At 32.3% G+C, this 19,568-nt stretch overlaps 1 protein-coding gene across 1 annotated transcript in view; it reads left to right on the top strand.

Annotated features, from left to right (window-relative positions):
* The window catches only part of LOC118181670 (deoxyribose-phosphate aldolase-like), a 71,313-nt gene extending 51,967 nt beyond the window's left edge, over positions 1 to 19,346 (top strand). Inside the window, exons 6-7 of the mRNA XM_085810108.1 lie at positions 15,959 to 16,071; positions 18,836 to 19,346. Of these exons, the coding sequence (XP_085666234.1) occupies positions 15,959 to 16,071; positions 18,836 to 19,063 (341 nt within the window). The 3' untranslated portion in view covers positions 19,064 to 19,346. The remainder of the gene's footprint in view (positions 1 to 15,958; positions 16,072 to 18,835) is intronic.
* Positions 19,347 to 19,568: the final 222 nt, after the last annotated feature.

Raw genomic sequence — 19,568 nt, 5'->3', positions numbered from 1 at the left:
CACCTAAAATTATTATGAATAAAGTAAATGTGTTTTCAATTATACACGTGTAACAGATTTGAAAGTAACCAATTTCAAATTAGTTTGCTGCTTTTTAAAAATATTTTTTGAAATTTATGTGAAACTGACATAGATTTTCATACTGATATTTTTAGTAGTTGTTCTCTGTGTTGTGTGAAGTTACGTTTTTATTTATTCAGGCTAGAATTTTGACTATCACAATATAACTATTGCAGTTTTTGAACTAATATAGTCCCCATTCACAAAACACTAACAAAGAAAGAACATTATGCGAGTTGACAGCCACTTTCCTCTTAATTATCACATATTTTATAAATAATCATGTCACTACATTTCTTTTTAACTTGCATATAAAAAAATTAAACTAGAATGACAAAGGTGATGCCCATATGAAGAAGGAAAAAATCCATAGCAACCATTACTAGGTGAACTGGTTCTGATTGTTAAAATTGTTTTATTTCTTACTTTTGGGAAATTGCGTTCATCACTTTCTCTTCTGCAGACATCTTTAAAATTAGTCAATTCAAATGCATTACTTGCTTCCCCAAAATTAGTACCATTATCAGTATAAATTATGGAAGATCTACCATGCCTAGAGGTAAAATGATGAAAAGCTTGCAGAAAAGATTCTGTTGACATGGAAGCCACAAGCTTGAGGCGAACAGCTTGGTACACAGCATACGTTAAGAGACAAATGTATGCTTTCATACTGTCTGTGAGTAATAATAGCCCTGCAATATCTATCCCTGTAATAAGAAACATAACAGTATCTTGAATGCCATCCAATGGTAAGGGTGGAGCTGGCAGGTTTGGACTTTTACTGGAGTACCATCTACAAGAGACACATGTACACAAAACAAGTAATACAGTTCTTCATCCTTTCAATAACCAAAATTTTTCTCCGGGATTATTTAAGTTGTCCGAAACTTCGTTATGACCTTCTCTTTGATGTTCATCCATCTCTAAACTTCTGACTGTTGGATGATATCCTAGCGAAATGGCTGGGGCTCTGAAGTACTTTTTTTTTTTTTTTTTTTTTTGGAAAATGGCATTTTTTGTATGCAGAATTTCCTTATAGAGAAATGGGTGGAGGAGATTTGATATTTTGTCATTTATTCCACTAAAAGTTTCTAGTTGTATAAAACAGCTAATAGCCTTTTTGCCTTTGATACGTTTTTATACAGAAAGCTGTCCTCTCAACTTCATTCTATGGTTACAGTTGTAGAGAAATAGTTTAATCCAAGACATCAGTGTCAGTGTTTTCAGCTAACTTGAGAAACGAGTGCTTAGCATGTTACTAGCACCAAGAGTAATTAGAAATGAAACAACTTTCTTCCCTTTTTCTCTAGCTATTTCTTCTCCATTAACAATAAATTCAACTTTTGGCCATTCTTCTGGTGAAGAGTAAAAAAACTGGGCCCCTCCCACCATTTAGAGTTTGTCAAATAGTAAGCTGAACAGCCTGTGCTAGGCAAATCTTCAGGGTCGATTGCACCAGATATATGTCTGCAAGATTCCTCTGGCATTAACTGTCTTTATCTCTTGCACCTGGTTGTTAACAAATACATCCCAGAGTTCTCTTTTTATTCAGGTTGAAGAAAGACGAGGCAATTTGGGCTTTTCAATAACTTTAACTGCACGATGATTGTTCTTTTCTTTGCATATGGAGAAACTTTGCTCCTAATGTGCAAGAATTGTACTTTTGCATAATTTTGGGTGTAGATTTACATATGTACTATAACAGTATAAGTTAATTAGCCTGCATCACTGAAAAAATGCAAAGAACAGCTTTTATTTCTGTTCTCCCAACTTTTTCTAAGTAGGATCTGCTCTTTAACAATTTCAAGAAACTAGATTATGTTTCATCTACATCTTGCTTCCAGCTGAGTTTCATCTTCCATGTTTGCTGGAGTAATATTTCAGGAAACAACAGGGCATATAACTCCTAAAAGATCAAAGATATAATGAGTGGTAGCTAACATTACGCTTTTAGTAATTTTCTCAAAACACATATCACTAAAATTAGTTGCATGGATGCTAATCATTTTCTCTGTTTCATAGCATTCCAAATATGCTCATCACAGGTGCAGTATCTGTATTTGGGTCTGTGTATTCCCAGCCTCAGACCCCAAATTTTCACTGTTCCGTCACATTTATAACAGTTTTTATAAATGTTTCTAACTCCACTTAGTTTTAGATGCTGGTCATGCAAATGTCAACATAAAAAAACTGTTGAGAAGTTTTTGTATCAAATATTTTTCATACTCTAAGTCAGTCTTTTTTATAAGGATTTCCAAATGATAATGGATGTTAGCATAAAGTAGGGATGGACTAGAAGCCACTCCGAACACGATGTTGTAGTATCAATAAATTTTCAGTATCCCCCCCATGGGAATACCAAAGAAATCTCAGGAAATTTTTATCACTTGCATGCAGGTTGATTTGGAGGAATGCTTTACAAATGTCCACTACAACTCTTATTTTATATGTATGGAATCTATCCAGAATTACTGGGATTAGCTATATTAAACTTGTTCCCCTTTCAAGGCATTCATTCAGATAAGCGAATCTCTCTTGTCTTGAAGAGGCATCAAAGACCTGTCTAATTTGGGTAGTACTGTGGTTTTTGATGATCGGTGTATGGGGCAGATAGTGGCATGGTGCATTAATTTCACTTTCTGGAACTTCTGAAATTATGCTTTTTCTGCACCATTAAAATCAGTTCTTCATATGCCTTATAAAGGCCTTTTTTTAGTTTGCTTACTGTCTTATTAAGGCTTTTTAGAGCCATATCATAGTTATTTTTAGTTAAAGGCAAATATACCTCGAAATAGCCACTATTCACTTGGACAGCATCCAGAAAATATTGCTTTGAACTTTGTGTAATTCATGCTTAGTTTTCTTTTCTGATGGATCAATGATACCGAAGAATCAAGATCCATAGTACTAAGATGCATACATCTTTTGTTGACATTGATGCCACAATTAGCATTTCACTTTCATCTCTAAATTCATATGTGCTTTTCATTATTGTCCAGCCAAGCTTGGTTTCAATAACTGTGGGGCCAGATGAAAGAAATATATACCTTCCTTTCAGAAGTTGCCCAGCTACAAACGCACCTAGTAGAATTTCATTTGGGCTAGTTTGTGGTTCTAAGTTCTTTCAAGCAAAGTTCTTGGCCTATAAGCTGTATGATTTCACAAGTAACAGGCTGATTAAGAACATCTAAGGAACAGCTATATTTTCCAGATAAATTAGTCAAATAGATAGTATAAACATCGTGTACAGGGATCCGTACTAGTACCTCGAAACAGTGAATGGTGCAGCTTCTCCTTTCTGACTGACTTATATCTGATTTGTTTAGCTGTATTTTTAAATATGTATGACCTCAGAGAAGCCAAATCAATTATTATGTTCCCTTTTCATGTAACTGTGTTTTCTTTATATAACAGGGTTTGTAACAAAATGGTAGTTGTTTTAGAGAAGTTAGGTTGTGCTTCAAACTTAACTACAGATTCAACTGTTTGATCTCTTTTTCCCTGTGACAGCTTCGCTTCCTGAAAATTTGCTGCACAGAAGTGTGGTGTGACGTTTGATGCAGATAAGACACCACACTTTGCTTTTGCAATTCTTAGCACCATGACTCATTTTTAAGCATAAAAAATGTGTTTCTTTGTTATATTCTGCCTCTCTCGCAATGGCATATTCTTGGCTCTGTTGCATTTCCAAGGATTATGATGACCACTGCAAAATATCCTGAACTTCTACTTTGTTTGTGGAGACATGAATAAATTGGCTGCTCTGGGTATATGTAGATTTTTATTGTCTTTTTCCTGTCTACCCTTAGTAGGCTCAATTAAACCAAACCTTTAATGGCCGGTGATATTCTCTCTTCTAATTCATCTTGAAGAAACATAAGTAACGTATAGAGTTCTGTTTAAAGATATTTTATCTGTAGTATGCTCATCTGACTCTTCTTCCTCTAGTGCTTCTTCAGTTGAATGATGATGACTGGACTGAAACCTCTTTCTTGCTCTAAATGTTTTGTCCAGTAGAGTAGATTCAACTAAAGGATATAACATTGCTGCATATTTATCTCATGCTACACCTAATGACTCTAAGGTGTGCAGTTTTTCTTTGATTTCATCATATGGTTTCCTTAGAGTACTTTTATCAAACTGTGTTTCTACGTATTAGAGAGAAAATATCTAACTTATATTTCAGTAAGTAATTTGTCTCTTCCAAAACATACTTTAAGTTGCTTTGAAGCTCTTTTATTACTTCCTTTCCCCCAGGGGGAAAATTCAGTAGTAACTCCTTGCCTGGCAACCGTTTTTTACCTTTGATTCTAATAAATAGGCAAATTAATCATGATCATCTAAATTTGGATCAGTGTCAATTTTTGTAAACTGTCCCAAGAAGCCTAACCAATTTTTAACATTACTATCAAATGTGGGAAGATTTAATTTTGAGTAATGCAAATAATGCAGTTAGAGTAATAGTTGTTTAATTAGAATTAAAATTTCTATTCCTTCTCATTTAGAAATGTTGCCAACTGATATTCTAGAACTTGCTGTTTGTCAATATAAGATTCTGGCTCATCGAGCTGTTTTTTCAATTACATTTTCTGTGTCATCTGACTCAGAACAATTCTTAATTGCTTTCCAGTATTTATCATTGATTTTGCTTGATACACTTGAATAATTTTAACTTATTTTCATCTACCATGATTCACATTTGTGATACTCATTGTATGCAGTTGTAAACAGTCTCCTGTGTTGCTTACAGCAAGATTTTAAGTCTTCCATTTTTCTCATTTCCATTTTACATAAAAGTTTTAAAAGTAACATAATTAACAGAAAATAAAAATTCGGTAGTTGGTATAGTCCTCTTACAAGACGGCAACTGTTGGGTGACTGTTCACAATATAACTGTTATAGTAGTTGAACTAATGTATTCCCCATTCGCAAAACACTAAGCAAGAAAAAGCATTACTCAAGTAGATCACCACTTATTTATTTGTAATAAATTTCCACATATTATACAGATAGCTGTCTCCACACTTTTTTTACATACATATAAAAAATTAAACAACTGGTACACCAAAGGTGATTGATGCCATTACGAAGAAAGAAAACCATTGCTAAGTAAACTGGTTGTGAGGATTAAAAATTGTTTTATTTGTTTCTGTAGAAGAAATCGTTTAATTTCTGACACTCTGCATAAAATAACTGTATTAAATTATTATGGTTAATACATTTAAGTTATTAATATAAATACATTGCTCAGCACAAACATGTATGAGTATTTTGAGTGGCATAATTTTCTGAAATGTTTTTAGTATTGTTATTGTCTAGCACTTTAGTTGTTGAATTATGTATACATTCAAGATAATAAATATTGGTAGATTCACAAGAAATGCATGCTGTCTTGAACATGAGTAATTTTTCAAGAGACAACCTTTTTTATGTGGAAATGATTTCAAATGTAATCAGTGCCAAATGGCTCGATTGTGTTAGTATAAAATATGTTAGTATAAAAGGAAAGTATACTAACCCATGCACCGGTTGTTTTCAAATGAAATCAATTGTTTTTGGATATTCTGAGGTGATTACTTACTATTATAGGTACTTTTAGTAAAGTAAACTGTTAAATGTTATACATATGCCAGTATGTTTTCTTTTTTATAGATTATTGAGAGTTGCACAAAGTGTAATTCGGAGAGTTCTCAAGTCCAGTTAAAAATAAATGGGCATTAATTCAGTTGTGTCTAGTTTATATGTCAAGCAAAGCAACAGCAGAAGAGTAATGAAAACTTGTAATAATGTTATTCTTTTAATAATTATTATGTAGCAATTTGCATATAAAACATGATAACATTTTTATGAATATTGTGCCTTATGGGAGTTAAATTGGTTAGAAATTGCATAGCTGCAGTCGGTAGATTTAATCACTCCAGTTATCGAATGGAGAACTTGGTCTTGTAACTTTTGCAAAATGCTTATTGTTTTAGTTGAAGTAATTATTTTTCACTTTTCCCTAATAACATCAGTGCATTGCATTTAATATTAGCATCTGCACCAAAAAAAGCTCCATTGTCAGAAATATTTATATAACTGGATCTGCATAACATCCCCTAAGTCTGTCCTTGAGTGTTAGTGAAGAAATATTTGATCATTGAATGGACTCATATCTACGATTCTACCAATTAAAATGTCAATGGTCAGAAATTCTGAAGATGGATATGCTTTGTTTAGTACTATGATTTGTTTTCTGTGGGAGGGCTTTTGCATTATGTCTTGACTGTGTGTGGGGAATAAGGGTTCTTGTATTTTCCTGAGCCATGAAATGTAAACTTGCCACCAAATGAATTTGATTTGTACAGGGGTGTTTGTGCTCCGGGAAAACCCCGGAATTCCGGGGATTTTGAACTTCGATCCCCGGAAATTCCGGGGATCGTCGTTCAAAAGGAAGTAGGAATAATAATGAATTGGGTAATTTTGTTTGCTTTGAAAGCAGAAAACGCAAGGTCAATGTGTGTCGTGAAAACTTTTCGTTTCTTTCTCCAAAGGCAGTGATAATGCGTGAAAAGGGGGAAAAAACTTCTTTTTTGTTCTTTCCTTATTGCGAGTTATGACTCATTCCCCCGGTTCTCGGACATTCTCTTCTGGATTCTTTTCGGCAAGTAGGCGCGGCAGAAAAAAAAGGGAGAGACTTCGTTCGACCAGATGTGCGATCACGTGACTCTGGGTTCAAAGGTCTTATCTCTCCTGGCGTGGCGCCAATAAGTAGAGAAGGGGGATTTTTTGCCGTATTAGCTATTTGTCATTGATCGCTTCTCAACTTTTTTTCTCCGCTGTGTAAAATTTTCATTTCATTTATTGATGCATGTGTAAATTTTTCGTTTCGTTTATTGAAATATTTTAAAATTTATGTACGCAAGAGAATATCACTATGAAATTTCTCGATATAAATAGTGATATTATACAATTAGAAGAAGGTGTCCGGAATGCATTTAGGTGGAATTGGATTGAACGGAGAGATGGTAATGGGGGATACCATCGGCACATGGTGCAAGAAAATAAATGTTGCTGGACAAGCATATTGTGTTTTTTGTAACACACTGCTGAAGTATGGTGGGGAAGGATTCAAGGCTTTCACAAATCACTCTAAAACTGTGACGCATATAAAATATTCAAAGTGCATTAGACATTCAATGACTTTAAGTAATTATGCTAATTAAAAAAATACTGATGACTTACTGGAGACTTATGCTCGTCCATTGGATATAGTGACAAGAAAAGCACGCCAAGAGGTATTAATAACTTCGTTTATCGCCGAGAATTCTCTTTCTTTCAATATAGCTCCCAATTTAATTGAACTCTGCAAACAGTTGAGCCGCAATCAGACAGCACTAAACTCGTTGGAAATGTCCAGGACTACTGCATGTTATAAGATGAAATATGGGCTCGCAAAAACTATTAAGGAAAATATCATTAAAACTTTAAAGGAGACTCCATTTTCTCTAAATTTGGATGAAAGTACTAGCAATGCTCAAGAATGTATACTGACAATATTGGTGCAGTTTTATGACAACAATCAAAATGAAGTTGTAGTTCATCATTTTGCATCTCTAAAGATGGAATCTTGCAATTCAGAAGCTGTTTTTAAAGCAGTTGTTAATACTATTGAAGATAATAATATTCCATGGGCAAACTTAATTAGTGTATTAATGGACTCATGTAACACCATGCGTGGAAAAAAAAAGGGTGTTGAAACCAGACTACGGTCAAACAAAGCACCTCACTTTTTAGATATTGATGGTGACACATGTCACACAGCTAATAACTGTGCAAAAAAAATTTGCTTCATGTTTTGATAGATACTTAGATTTGTTTGATGACATTTATTTTGATATGAAAAGCTGCAGTAAAAGAGAAAATTTTTTCAAAATCTGTGAATTCCTTGCCATTAAAAAACTTAAGCCCTTGAAGAGACCAGACCATAGGTGGGTGTACATTTTATGTGTTTTAGAAAGAATCAAAGATCTGTGGGATGCTCTTATTGCATTTTATTTTCACTGCTTGGATAAAACTGATAAAGGGGATTATTTTTCTTATGTTGAAACTGTATACAATAAAAGAAATATTTCTGCAGCTCAGAAAAAAAATTGTTGAAGGGGTGTATTCTTGCTTGCATTCCCAACAACTCACAAAGGATGCTTTAGCTCGGAAAAAAAAGAATACTAAATGTGTTATTTGTTATGCAAAACAAAACTTTATTGCATATGGCATTATATTCAGCAGTATTACCAGAGTTCAACACATATATTAAATTATTTGAAACAAAAAAAACCAATGCTTCATTTAACACATTCTAGTATTTATAAATTGATGGCAAAATTTTTCTCTTTTTTTATGAAGCCAGAAAATATAGAGTGCACATCTTATAATGATTTATTAAAGGTTGATGTCGCAAATCCAGAATTCCATCTACCTAGCAAAGTAATATTTACTGGTGCAGAAGCTTCCACTCTCCTGAAGAAATTATCAAAAAATCATCCAATAGCAAAAGAATTCCAAATTTCTCTGATGAAAGCTTATACTAATACAGCACAGCATATGAAACAGAAATTACCCCTTAAAAATTCATATCTAATTAGTTTTACAGCATTAGATCCAGAGCTAAGAGGTAAAACCAGTACAATATTAGCTTTTGAAAAATGATCATCTTTTATGTCCCATATTTTTAGTGATAATGAAAAGTCAAAAGTAGAAACTGAAATAAGGTTATACCAGAGTGATATTGATATCACCAAAGAGAAATGCTCTACACATCTGATGAAAGTGGAAATCAAGTCAAGTGTACAATTGATAAATATTGGTCTAAAGTTTTTAATTTAAAAGATGATTTCACAAATGATTATAAGTATCCTACATTGGCTAAATTGGTCAAAGCCTGCCTTAGCTGCTTCCATGGCCCATTAGTGGAAAGTGCATTCAACTTACTGGATACACTTGTCACTGAGTATAGAACCTCTCTTAAGATTGATTCCCTAGATGCAGTGCAGACTATTAAATATGATTTAATGGCTTCTAAAGAAACCTCATGTGAAAAATATGGCTCAAAAAATCCAATGACTGATCCAATTCACAAAGATCTCTTACTGAATATGAACAGAAGTTGGAAAACATATCAAGAGGACTTAAAAACATGTATTTCAGGTGAGTCACCTATAAAAGTCTCTGAAAAACCTTCTACATTAGCAGAAAAGCAAACTGCTTCTACCTCTGCATGTGCAGTTCTCGAGGAAATTTCTTCAACTGTAAATGAGGAAAATAAAAGTCAACCTTCCTGCAATTATGAAGTTCATGGAAATATTTACAGGGAATATGCTAGGTTATGTGTAGAGTTAAATATGATAGCTATGAATGTGTGCAAATGAACATGAAGAGGGAAGATGCAGAAAGACACAATGTTATGGAATTAATGTGTATGCTGCTAATGCAGTGTAGATATATACAAACAAATAACAAGACTAAATTAGCAAGATGTGTTACTGTGGCCTAAAACTTAAGGTTGATCTATGAACATGTACACATAAAAAAAAAAAAAAATTTTTTTTGCTACTAGGGTGGCTGATTTGAAAGTAAATGCATAGCAACTTGAAGGTTCACATAATTGCTAAAAATGCAGGATGACATTTATATATGCACATTTGAATACAACATACTTGTGTACTTATATGCAGGGTTACCTTATTTCATGAAGTGAGGAAAAGGACATCCAACAGAAATGTTTATTTATGAGCATTGATTGAGTGCAAATGCTTTTTTATCATTTAAACAGCTTTTCCTTTACTGTTTTCCTCAACTTTAAACATATTTTAAATAGTTTTAAGCAGCGATTCTCAACTGGTGGTATGCAAGAGAAAAATAAGTGGTATGAAAAGAAAAAAAATATTTTTGACTATTAAATCCAAAAATTAAATATCCCAACATCCTGTTTAATTTAACACTCTTAAATCTGAGCTGTGTTCAATGTCAATAGCTGCTCGTAGATTTTTAGCGAAATATTACCCCCCCCCCCAGACAATTAAAAGTGGATCCTAAAATTAAGTGAAAAGAAAAGAAATTAATCTCTCTTAAACAGGCTCAAATTTCAGACTAAAGTTTAGAATTAAAGTATTATAACTTAAATTTTAATAATTAAAATAACCAATTTTTAATCTTAATTTTTTTACGTGTGCATATTTAACTTTCCAGTATGCGTGCTATACACAAAATTTACGACAAATTCGGTTTTTAATGCACACTTTTCGCATATCACAGCTGAGGCGTTTGAATGTCATTTCTATTCCTCCTTTTAACCCTTCTCCACATCATGGAATGTGCCAAAAGGAAGTCATGTGTCATTTTTTGTTTTTTTTACTGGACTTTTGCACTACGTGGCAGCTTCTTCATAAAAGTTACAACATGCGCGTGCTCATAGGGGAAAATTCGTTATTTTGTGTTATTAATTGATGTGTATAATTTTAATTTGTATAAATTCGAGTCTATAATTTTTATATCGGTTTTCATGGTAAAAAAATATGTGCAACCAGCTGATTTTGCTTGCATTCTTCAAGAATTATCTGATGAAGAAAAAGAAGCCAAGGAAACTTTTGGACGTGAGAATAATAGCACTGTTACCTGAGTGGAAATGATGGCCTAATTAGAATTGTTATATATGATAGGCATAAAAAAAGGGGACACCATATAAATGCAAAAGAATTGTTCTCAAGTGATAGCATTAGAATTGAAATAACAAGAGCTGTCATGATCTACTAGGGATTTTTTTATTTCTAACAAGTTGTCTTCGATTCAATGATAAATCAACAGGACAGGACAGATGAATATTAAAACTAGCTTGGATTTTACGATACAGTTATTAAATAATAAATTTTAAAATTTTTATAATGAAATTCATTCATTGCTTTTCTACCTGACTGATTTGAATATTTAAAAATAATTTACTATAATTTAAATGTGACATCATTTGTATTTTGCAGTAATATTTTATGTTTTAACAAATTTATTATCACTATTCACTCATTTCTGTTATTTTTCGTGCCAAAAAATGGTAAAATAACAGATGTCGTAAAAAATATGATGTGCTCGTGCTCATGTAAAATTCCCAACCACACATGCTGGAAGATTAATACAAATAGCCATTAGGTTGTGGAAATGGCAAAATATATATATTTTTAATATTTCTATTCAGCAGCTGAAAAATAATCTCTGTAAAATGTAGTGGTGGTTCCAAAGAGCATTTTCCCGCTCAGCGCCAACTGTCATGTATTTGTGCCAGTGTCCTGGAACGTTTTAAAAACTATAATTTCTGCCAGAAGATGGCACTGTATGTCCATATGGTTTCAGATACATGTACATTAGACCTTCTACTCGAAATGAGAGAAGCATGACTCACATACACGTGTTTTTGATTATATAAACAAAAGGGGAAATAAATGTTTCCGAATGGCGTGATTTATGACATCTCTTTAAATCGCACTTTATTCGCACATGGTAGTTGTTTATTGTAAGTAGAGAAGTTTTATTTGCGCTAAAGCGTTGGGTATTTCGGTTTGCAGTTCAGTTTTTAGAAAATATTGTAAGTAGAGAAGTTTTATTTGCGCTAAAGCGTTGGGTATTTCGGTTTGCAGTTCAGTTTTTAGAAAATAATTAGATCTTGTTAGACGTGAATTCTTTCTGCTTTTACCGTTGCAATGTCGAAGTGTCAAAAATGCTTAACAGAGAATGAAATAGCAGAAATGATGCAAAATATTTCAGATATTGATTCTGATATTCTGATATTGATTCTGAAAGATTAACTGAAAGACATTTTCCAAAACTTTGTTCAGAAGAGACTGATAAGAAAATGAGACAACGATGCTTCGTTTGTTCACATTCCCGGAAAAATCCTCCAAAATGGCAAATGAGTTATTACAAGTGTAAGGAATGTAACGTATTACTGTGTGTAGATCCCTGTTTTCAAATTTTTCGTATGAAAAGAGAATTTTAAGTAATATATTTAGTTTTCAGATGTATAATGTTAAAAGTCATAAAATGGTGAGTACTGAAAATAAAATGTGTAAAATATGCATTTAAACAAGAAATAAGGTAATTAAAGTATATATATAAAAATATTTATAAAGCATAAGCCATTTAAATACTCTATAGAGCATTATTAAACAATGCGTTGATACTTCGGAAATTTCATGGATTTAGGCTTAATAGCAAAAAAGCCCCCGCCCTGGACAGATGCTCGCGTAAGACACTGCCGGCCTCCGCGATAAGCGTGCGTTTCCGTTACGCGGCGCGAAGGGGTTAAGTAATTAAAACAGGAGGGGAAAATTTTTGCCAAACTTGCTCTCCTAGCAAGCATGTAGTCTGGCATTTGTTTATTGTATTCCTTATTTTACAAAATTATACCTAACTAAAAATTATTAATATAAGTGCTGTGACTACACTTTCATTGAAAATTTCTCAATCTTTGTGCATTAATTCAATCATTCTATCCTGTCTTTGACCACAACAACATCAAGAATATTTTCAGAAGAAATATTTTGCTTCTGCAACTTTTATCATACTTTTCCATAGCCACCTTCCTTCATTCATGACTTCTTTGGTTTTGGGGGTGCAAATTTGGAAGCCACTCTGTTTTCAGGTGTTTTGATTTTGCATGTTATTTGATTACATCTTGGCCTTATTTCGTCAGATGACATTTAGAACATACTCATAAGAAATGAAGTAATGGAATGGAGAAAAAAGTATAGATTTCAGAGAAATTATTCTTTAAAAATGTTCTATTGGTTGTTTGGACTAAGGGTGAAAAAAAATAATTTCAGTTCTGAGACCATTTCACTCAGTCTCTGTACAGCAGGAGATAATGGCAACTATCAGGTTGCACACTAATATAAGAGCTGTTTTAATTCTGTAGTCAAAAATTTATAAGAGTCTTGTAGTAACTCAGTTTTTACTGTGCATATTGAGAAATAGTTATAAACTTTAAAAAAATGTTCTGTACATCAAGTGAATCCATTCTTTACTGTAGACATGGAATATATGTGCTTAATTATTACTCTTATTAAGTGGAACAGATTTGCTTGGTGTTACGGACTGTACATCAAGTGAGTCCATTCTTTACTGTAGACATGGAATATATTTGCTTGATTATTACTCTTAGAAAGTGAAACAGATTTGCTTGGTGTTATTCGCTTGACATTGCTTTCTCCAATGTGGTATTTTTGGGAATGAGCAGGTCAATTGGCTCGCAGAAAAGGGTGTGAGACTATTACAAATGAATGTTTTGAGATTTTCTTTCAATTCTATCAGGCTTTATATCAAGCAAATAATGGAAAAAAACTTTTAAACTGCAAATTCAAGATAGGATCCCCAGCAGCCCATGGCGGGAAGTTGTTTCCCAGTTTTGGCTCCTGACATAGTTGCTTGTAAGAGCACCTCTATTACATTGGAATTTTTTTTTTTTTTTTTTTTTTTTTGAACCCTGGCTATCGTTTCTGAAGTTCGGCAGATCTAACGAATAGAGACGACCTTCATCGATATGCGTCACTTCTTGGCAACTCTGAAACAGCACTTTACTGGCATGCTAGAGAACTTTTGAAGCAATGACTTTGGTTACATTTACATTCATTTTTTATTGTTTGTTTGCACTTTTGTATTTGCCTTGTCATTGAAATTAATAAAAAAATTTTCTGCAAGATGATTGCTTGAATGAGTACATAACACAAAAAGTAATTCCAGAAGTTGTGTTTAGTATAGTCTCAATTGCATATTGTGAAATAACAGAATTAATCATTGCTTTTATCTTGATATTTGCACTTGACATTTTCTGGTCAGAAAATATTTTTCCTTGAGCTTATTTGTGCAAAAATTCGATGTACAACTCTGGTGGTGCCTTACGGTATAAAACGTTAATGTCTCTTCAGCTGCACGGATTTCATGAACTTATCTTGCACAAAGAAAGCTTACACAAATTTCTGTGACCCTTGAAAATTTTTCTTGTGTTTTACAATCATGATCCTCTAAATGCATTCTTTTGCCACTGAGACGTAAGTGCCACTGTAGACAGTATATTTTATCTAAATTTGTTTCTACCATTTGAGAAACAGATGTACTTCATTTTAAGTTCATCAAAAAATTTGCTTTCACATTTGGCCATTTTGTATGCAAAATAAACAGTTTAACTTGATTTACAAACACACCTAACCATCCAACTTCTTTGTACATTTATAATGCTTGCATGAGTATCTGCAGCAGGTTGTTTGATATAAATAGTTGCAAGAAATTGGACAGAACTGTTTATTTCAACTTTTTGTGAATTGATAGAAAACCCCAAAAATTCCATTGTGAGAGAAAATTTGCTCAGATGCTAATTTTTCAGTTAAAAAACGATATAACTGGATAAAAAAATTCAGTGATATTCCTGCATATGTATAAAATACTTATATGCAACATAATACAGTCAAAAGTCTTTAATATCTGGACTTGTCAGGACTTCGGCGATTCCAGATTATCGATTTTTCCGGATTATAGATCATCAGTTTAAATCTGGTAAGATGGCATGCAGAAATTATAAAATTAAAAATATGAAACTGTAATTTATGAAATAAAGAACAATTATGATCTAAAGGGTATCGAAATTTATAAAAAAAAGTATAATATTTATTTGTTTACTTTATTAAACATTTCTTTCAATGCGCGCATGCGTAAAGCATACATTACACATAGTCAAAATTAGAAAATTGAGTAAAATCCTAGCATACGGTGCAGCCTTGGCGCAATTTTGAAAATTATCGCCAACACCAAAATTGACCCAAAGAACGTCTGTGATTATACTATACACTATATACTATCACTATGTACATAATATATAATATGTATAACTTATATGTATTCTTTGAATGACCCGTTTACTACTCATCGTATATGTCCAGTTTTTACTGCTCATCATAAAAGTCGCCAAATCCCGTGTGCACCGGATACTAGGAATAATCCGAAAATTGCAACCAGAAAACTCTATTTTATGTGTATTCATGATATTTATAATGAATTTGATTTAAATCATATCAGAGACGGAGTACATTGAGATGAAATACTACATTTAGTAATGAACTATAAGCCGAATAAAATAAAAACATCTGTCCTAAAGATAAGGATAGTGCTGACAGATCAACTTCCAGTTCATTGTGCGCTGCGATGTTCCCTTCCCCTGCAGAGCAGTGTGAAATTGATAAACAGATTTCAGAATGGTTAGAGAAAAAAAAGATATGCCTTTATCCATTTTTTGCAGCAATTCCACTTTTTGTTTGATGGACATCGAAACATTCTTTTGCTTTGTAGATCCTTTGGCAGTATCCAGCATCGGAAATTCTATTTGACATAATCGAAAGTTCAAGTTTACTTTTATAAAATTGCTCTAACAGTCTGCAAAAAATAATAAGCCGGATCCAATTCAAACATTAAGGAACAACGCAATCTGCAATATTAACTGAAATAGATAATTTCAGCTTAGCTTATACCGTCCATTATACATTAAACGCGTGCATACACGCATATGCACATGTGTAAAGGTATTATGCGCATGCGTGAACGCATTATGCGTTGACACATGCGCAGAAAGTTTGTAGCTTTGAGGTCCGGATTATAGATTATTCCGGATTAACGACTTTTGACTATTACAGTCAATATTACTTATGCTTATATTACATAAGCAGTCATATTTGAAGCCAGCTAACTTGCTTTAAGACAGGAAGTCTGCTCTCAGCTCTTATTTTTACATCTTGAGCATGTTTAGCTAGATATAATGAATAGATTGTCAACTAACATTATGAAGCTAATGTTGTATGTGTCAAATTTTAATTACTTGCATTTTTAGGAGCTGATTTTATAAAGACATCTACGGGCAAAGAAACAGTGAATGCTACATTACCTGTTGGGACTGTCATGGCAAGAGCTATTCATGATTATTTTGATGAAACTGGATGTCAGGTATCTGATATGCCTAGTAGCTGATTTGTTTGATACTAATTTTGGTTTACAGTTTAACTTTCCGGAGACATGTATGAGAAGCTGAAAAGCTTCAGTTTTTAAAATAGACAAAATTTGGCCTTAGATTATTTTTATTATATGGAAATTTTTACTTGAGAGACCTATATCATATTCTCTCAAGAAACATAGTATATTTCTTAAACCCTGTTTGCTGCTGAATGTAAACCATTAAGTTCTGTTCTATGAAGCTTAGTAGTAATTTCCACTTATAAGAATGAAAAATAACAATTTTATGTCTGAAAGAAAGAAAATAAAAGAGAGAGGTCTGATGTGGACAATACCTTCCTTGTATGACCTATTAAATTATACACATTTTTTTGCTTTGCTTCATTTAAACTTATTTACTCGAATTTCATTAGAATTCATTTTATGTTTCTCCTTCAATGAATTCAGTTTTCCCTTCGTGGCAGTGCTAAAGTACATAAAACTCAAGACATCTTCATTAATTGTAAAATACAGAAAAAACTAAAGCACCAAATGCAGTTAAAAACAGTTAAATAAACAATTGAAATTAGAAGAGTTTCTATGCAAAAAAAAGCAACTAAGTTAGCGGGTATGAAAAAAACATTTTCAGTGCACAAAATCAAAATTTATGTTTTGATCTCATTGGGCTAAAAGACACTTAAGTTGATGCACCAACTGACTTAATTCTTTATTCTACCAAGAGTTTCAAATGTAAACAAATGGTGGCCTCCTTGGGCTGAGTGCCATTTTAAAATTGATGATAATTCTACAACTATTGCATGATGCAGATTAACTAAAGCCATAAAAACCTTAATTAGAACATAAGAACAACATAATCTGATCACTTTTAAAGCAAACAATGCACAGTTTACCAGCGTGTAAGAATAAACAATGTGGCCTCATTGAGCTGGGTAATAGTGTGGGAATATATATATTCATATATGTTTGGTGCAGCCGATTGCAACAAAAAAGGGAGATGTACATACTGACGTTACAAAAAAATCTCTTCTGAATCCATTTTACAATTTGTTTTGGAAAAATGAGCCTTTTATTCTCTTCATATGTACAGATGTCATGCGAATACAACCACTCAGATGGACTCGAGCGGTCAAAATGGATATCTTCATTGATATATGAAATCCAAAATTTTTTGCGATTACACTACTTACTTCACACAAGGATGTGAAAAGGGATTTTTGTTTGTTGAAAGGTAGGCGTATAAGGCAGATTTTTAGCATAAGCAAAGCATGTTAGTTAACTTAAGACCTTTCATCCTCTTCTCATTTATTTCTCTCCTAAAAGTAGGATATAGGTGGAAGCCTGGATATAGGTGGAATTCTGGATTTTCAACATTCTCAAATGCAGAATTTCCGAGTTTGTGTAATGTAGACTCATTAATTCTCAATTTTTTTAAGAAAAAATATGCCATTAAGAGATTACATAAATTTAAAACTTTTACATTTCTAGCAGAAGTCAGAGAGAAGTTGAGGCTATAGAAATATTGAACTATTGAACTATAGATGTGGAATTGTTGAAAGTTCATTTAATTATATGGGTAATAATATAAGAATGTAGAATATCCTTGAACACTGTTAACCTAGATATTAAATTGGTTTGTAGTTACCCCTGTAAGGTGAGAATTCTGATATTTCATGCTGATCAGATGCAAAGATTGCTGGAAAACTAGTTTACAGTGATTTTGAGCATGTGTGTTATTTTTAGTCCTTCCTAAGCCAACTTTGAGTACATGCATATATATTTTCTTTCTTCCATAATTTTTTTTTTACTGTGATCCATATTGTTTCACATACTTACTTCGAGTCTCAAATTGCAGAACAAGGTTTTAGCAATGTCAATAGTGTACAGCAACGTTTATAGCTCTGACATTTAAGAAAACTATTAGCTCACTCAAGCCATTGATTATAATACTTGACTGTAATTCACTCATTAAAATATACCCAATTTTTTGTACATTTTGAGCCAGTTTTCATTATTAGAAACGAATTTTAATTCCCTTTTAACTTTCTTATATTAAGTATTAATTGCATTCTTGTGGAAAACTGGTGTAACTAACATTGTGTTTAATTTATAAGCATTGGTTCTTCATTCTTGCAATTTTTTAATACTCCTTTAAATCAGAAAAATTGGTTAGTTATGTGCAGAGCAAAATTCAGGAATTCAGTCAGCATGGCAGGCACATGTTGTACAGAATATATTATTACAGATTCAGCAGTGAATAATAAAAAATAGTGCAAGTCTAAAGTGTGAATTTTGCATAATTTTTTCCACCAATAATTATTATGTTTATATAATAATAATGAATGAATAAGTTATCTGTGAATATACTTAGCTATTATGTCATAAGTTTGGATAGAAATAGTGTGCTAGAAAAAGATTTAGACATGTAACATTGTGTCTATGCCATATTTGCACCTTTCTATGTATTGGATATATATTTTAGATATGAAGCTCACATTTTATTTGAAAGGTATTCATTATTTGAGGTAAAATTTTAGGAACAAATGTAAAAATTGTAAATTAGTAAAAATAGTTTACTCAATAGGAATGATAATTTGGAGTATGAAAGAAACTATTATTGACATAGTATATTTAGGAATTTAAATATACAAGTATAATGTCAACTTGTGTAAACTGATTGATTATTTAATGATAATTTTAATATGAAACTGGTTAGTAGTTTCAAATAATTATATAGATCACTTTAAATTCTATATTGCAGATTGGTTTTAAACCGGCTGGAGGAATTAGGACAGCAAAAGATGTTTATTCATGGCAAGCACTTATGGAATATGAACTGAATGATGAATGGCTTACTTCCTCTTTATTTCGTATTGGTGCAAGTGGTTTGTTAGATGACATAGAAGAAAATCTGTTTCGGCTTGCCACTAAAACCTGTGTGAAGAATCCTTTAGTTTCTTATGTACATTGTCCAGAAATATATGGGTAATTTTGTGAGATATATGTAGATGTTTTGAAGAATTAAAAAAGAATGTGACAATTGCTATTCTATTTGAAATATTTATGATACTTACTTGAGGTAAAATGGTAATAAATTGAATGTAGTGTCTTTAACTGTACTTCACAGAAATCCATCTGTTTAACTGTTTTTTGTTGCACAGCATGAAGGAGGACTTCAAATGCTAACAAATTCTCTCCTTTCTTGTTATCTGCTGTATTTTGATTTGTAAATAATATTTCTTTACATAATAAATTATGTATCTAAAATGTTACCTCTCAAATTATTTCATTGCAAAGTTATTTTTTTTTATGTATAATAAGTCTGAATTTTAGTGATCACACTATTAAAAATTGTTTTTGTTAGAGCAGTATTGCTATTAATGTCAACTTTGACAGTGATACAATATTAAATGTACACTGATAATATGTATTTGAACTTTCTAGAAAACACTATATATTGATATGTAGTATAAACATTGACAGCTAGTTGTTTT

This window comes from Stegodyphus dumicola, chromosome X2 (assembly GCF_044657685.1).
Source record: "Stegodyphus dumicola isolate Sdum_Otavi_A_Nest chromosome X2, ASM4465768v1".
In the NCBI taxonomy this organism is placed as follows: domain Eukaryota; kingdom Metazoa; phylum Arthropoda; class Arachnida; order Araneae; family Eresidae; genus Stegodyphus; species Stegodyphus dumicola.
The sequence above is the reverse complement of the archived record's forward strand: the minus strand, read 5'-3'. Positions and strand labels throughout refer to the sequence as shown.